Source organism: Temnothorax curvispinosus, unplaced genomic scaffold, assembly GCF_003070985.1.
Source record: "Temnothorax curvispinosus isolate PA1 unplaced genomic scaffold, ASM307098v1 QBEX01000432.1, whole genome shotgun sequence".
NCBI lineage: Eukaryota > Metazoa > Arthropoda > Insecta > Hymenoptera > Formicidae > Temnothorax > Temnothorax curvispinosus.
Window position 1 is genome coordinate 1 of NW_020210212.1, and position 3,650 is coordinate 3,650.

At 50.4% G+C, this 3,650-nt stretch overlaps 1 protein-coding gene across 1 annotated transcript; it reads left to right on the top strand.

Moving 5' to 3' along the window:
- Nucleotides 1–140: 140 nt before the first annotated feature.
- LOC112454272 lies at nucleotides 141–3,304 on the top strand (the record flags this gene model as incomplete). Its single annotated transcript, XM_025015570.1, has 3 exons — nucleotides 141–710; nucleotides 776–2,600; nucleotides 2,709–3,304. Coding segments are annotated over 3 exons (2,991 nt in total), but the record flags the coding sequence as incomplete, so codon positions are not given.
- Nucleotides 3,305–3,650: the final 346 nt, after the last annotated feature.

Sequence of the window (3,650 nt, forward strand, 5' to 3'; positions counted from 1 at the left end):
CACGAGAGACACGCGTGCCTGAAGGTCAACACAGTTTTCAATGGCGAATTCGTCGCGGGGGTTAAAACCGACGTGAAAAGCGTCGTCACGGGAAATCGTCAGCTCTTTCCTACGGCTGATTTGCGAGAATGGTACGACAGATACGTGATCGATGCCACTCTGGCGGGTCTGGATGAGTTTCAGGAACGCGACAGTGGTTGGGCATTGTCGCGTATATTGAACCTGATCGTGAACGTGAACAAGTGCAATCCCATGCACGCCGGATGTTGGTTTGAAATACCGCAATGGATAAAGGTAAAGAAAGCGGTGATCAACGTGCATTCATACGACAACGCGTGTTTCGCGTGGGCGGTAATCTCCGCTTTGTATCCCGCTCTGCGGAACGTGGATCGATGCGGGTCGTATCCCTATTACGCGACGGTGCTGAATTTGGAAGGGATCGAGTTTCCTATGACTCTGAGGCAAATTTCGAGGTTCGAACGACTCAACGACATATCCGTCAACGTTTTCACCACTTGGCGGAAGGGACGCAACGACGAGATCGTTCCTTTACAGCTGACCAACGATAAGGACAGACATGTCAATCTGTTGTATCTGTCAGATTCACGAAACAACTCGAACGGCGGTCATTTCGCGTGTATAAAGAATCTGTCGCGATTGTTGGGGTCTCAATTAAACAGGAGCAAGAACATGAAGTACATATGCGATCGGTAGGTATAAAAAAAGAGTGCAATGTATGTGGAATAAAAAAAAATTGTACATATTTTATTTTCAGATGCTTACACTACTTTCACTCGAGAGAGAAATTGTCCGCTCACAGCGTCGATTGCGGAAAGATGAACGACTGCGTCATCGTTCTTCCGAACGACGACGACAAATGGTTGTTTTTTCGCGATCACAGTAGAAAGGAGCGACTTCCCTTCGTGGTCTACGCCGATCTGGAATGCGTGTTGGAGAAAGAAAAGATAGACAACGATAACGTCAAGAGATACACATATCAGCATCACAGAGCGTTTAGCGTGGGATACTACCTGTGCAGCCCGTACGACGAGATTGGACCCGGGTACAGATTTCGTCGCGGCGAGGACTGCGTGTCGTGGTTCGTCAACGAGCTCAACGTTATCGCGCATTGCGCGAAGGAGATACTCATGACGAACGTGACCATGGCGGAGCTCACGTTGGACGAGACACGAAATTTTTGGAGCGCGACGAGCTGCCACATATGCGAGAGACCGTTCAAATCGGAGGACGGTCAACGCGTGCGCAATCACTGCCACTTGACCGGACGTTACAGAGGTCCCGCGCATCCGCGTTGCAACCTAAATTATAGAGACTCGTACGTTATTCCTGTGTTCTTTCACAGTCTGTCCGGTTACGATGCCCACTTTATTATCAAAGATATCGCCAACAGCTTCGAGGGTAGAATCGATTTATTACCGCTCACCAAAGAGTTGTACATATTGTTCACGAAGTATGTAAGGGAAGGCGTTAACTGGGGAAACTGCGCGAAATTGCGATTCGTGGATTCGTTTAAATTTCTCAGCACCAGTCTCGAGAAATTGGCGTCGTATCTCGATAAGGACAAGCTGAAAATCATGCGTTCGGAATTTTCAGAACTAAGCGAAAGCGATTTCGACCTGCTCACACGTAAAGGTGTATTTCCGTACGAGTACGTCGACGGCTTCGATAAGTTGCTGGTGACGGAATTACCGCCGCGCGAGGACTTTTACAGTTCGTTGACCGGCGAGACCGCGAGCGAGAGCGATTACGAGCACGCGCGGAACGTCTGGGGTTGTTTTCGCGTGAGAAATCTCGGTGAGTACAGCGATCTGTATCTCAAAACGGACGTGCTTCTCCTAGCGGATATCTTCGAAAATTTTCGCGACACCTGTATCGACACTTACGGACTGGATCCCGCGCATTACTACACTCTACCAGGATACACGTGGGACGCGATGCTGAAGTACACGGGGGTGCGATTCGAATTGCTCACCGATATTGACATGGTAATGTTCGTGGAGCGCGGTATCCGCGGCGGTCTGAGTCAATGCCCCAACAGGTACGCGCGAGCCAACAACAAATATATGCGATCGCACGACTCTTCGCAACCGTCGACGTATCTCATGTACTTCGACGTGAACAATCTGTACGGTTGGGCGATGTGCGAACCGTTGCCGTACGCGGACTTTCAATGGGTCGACGACGCGGAGAGTCTCGACGTAATGTCCGTGAAGTTGGACTCCGCTATCGGTTACATCTTGGAGGTCGACCTTGCGTACCCGCATAAATTCCACGACGCTCACGCTGACCTTCCGTTCTGCCCGACGCGCGATAAGTCTCCCGGAAAACGGTGCGATAAACTCCTCGCCACTCTGCGCGATAAATCGCGCTACGTGCTGCATTACCGTAATCTACAGCAATGCGTGCGATACGGATTGTGCGTCACGAAGATTCACCGCGCGCTTCGATTCGCGCAATTTCCGTGGCTTCGGGGATACATAGAGCTTAATACGGGATTCAGAGCTCGCGCCAGCAACGATTTCGAGAAAGAAATGTACAAATTAATGAACAATGCGGTATTCGGCAAGACCATGGAAAACGTACGAGATCACGTAGACGTGCGTCTCGTGACGCGTTGAGATGGGAGATACGGCGCGGAGGCGATAATCGCGAAACCGAATTTTCACAGTCGAACCGTCTTCGCGGAGAATCTGATCGCCGTCGAGTTGCGCAGGCTCGAGGTGAGGTTGTACAAACCCATCTACGTCGGTATGTGCATTCTCGAGATATCCAAGACGCGCGTCTACGATTTTCATTACGATTACATGGTGCCGCTGCATCGCGAAAGGTGTAAGATAATGTACACGGACACCGACAGTCTCATATATTTTCTCGAGTGCGACGACGCGTACGAGGATATGAAACGCGACATCGCGAGATTCGACACAAGCGAATATCCCAAGGACAACAAGTATCGCATGCCGCGCGTCAACAAGAAGATACCCGGTTTGATGAAGGACGAGAACGACGGCGCGGTGATGACGGAATTCGTTGGACTGAGGTCAAAAATGTACGCCTTGAGGGTCGAGGAAAAGAGCGACACGAAGAAAATAAAGGGCATCAAGAGAAACGTGGTCGCGAGAACGATAACGTTCGACGATTACGTGTGTTGTCTGAACGACGCGATAGGGCAGTTTAGGCGTCAGTCGTGTATTCGTTCGACTGCACACGAGGTACACACCGTGTCCGAGTTGAAACTCGCTCTCAGCCCGTACGACGACAAGCGATACGTCGTTCCCGACTCGTACGACACACACCGTGGGGGCATTACAAGATACAGCCGTGAAAAGGACCTTTTTTTTGTTATTAAGATTATATTTTTTTAAACAATAAAGAATATACAACAGTCAACAGCCCTTTTTTCCTCTGAGTAAACTGACGATACAATTGCGCGAGGATTCGCTTTGGCTCGCGCTTATCGCTCAGCGGATGTCAATAGGGCAGCATATAACTCTGGAAATAGCTTTGAGAGATAACCGCGATTGACCTAAAGGGGAATTCGGAATGGCCCGCCCTCTCGCGCCGAGCGAGAGTGGTGGCGCCCCTCGCTTCCCCCCACTATCCTGAGTTAGAAAAGCAGCGGCGGGGCG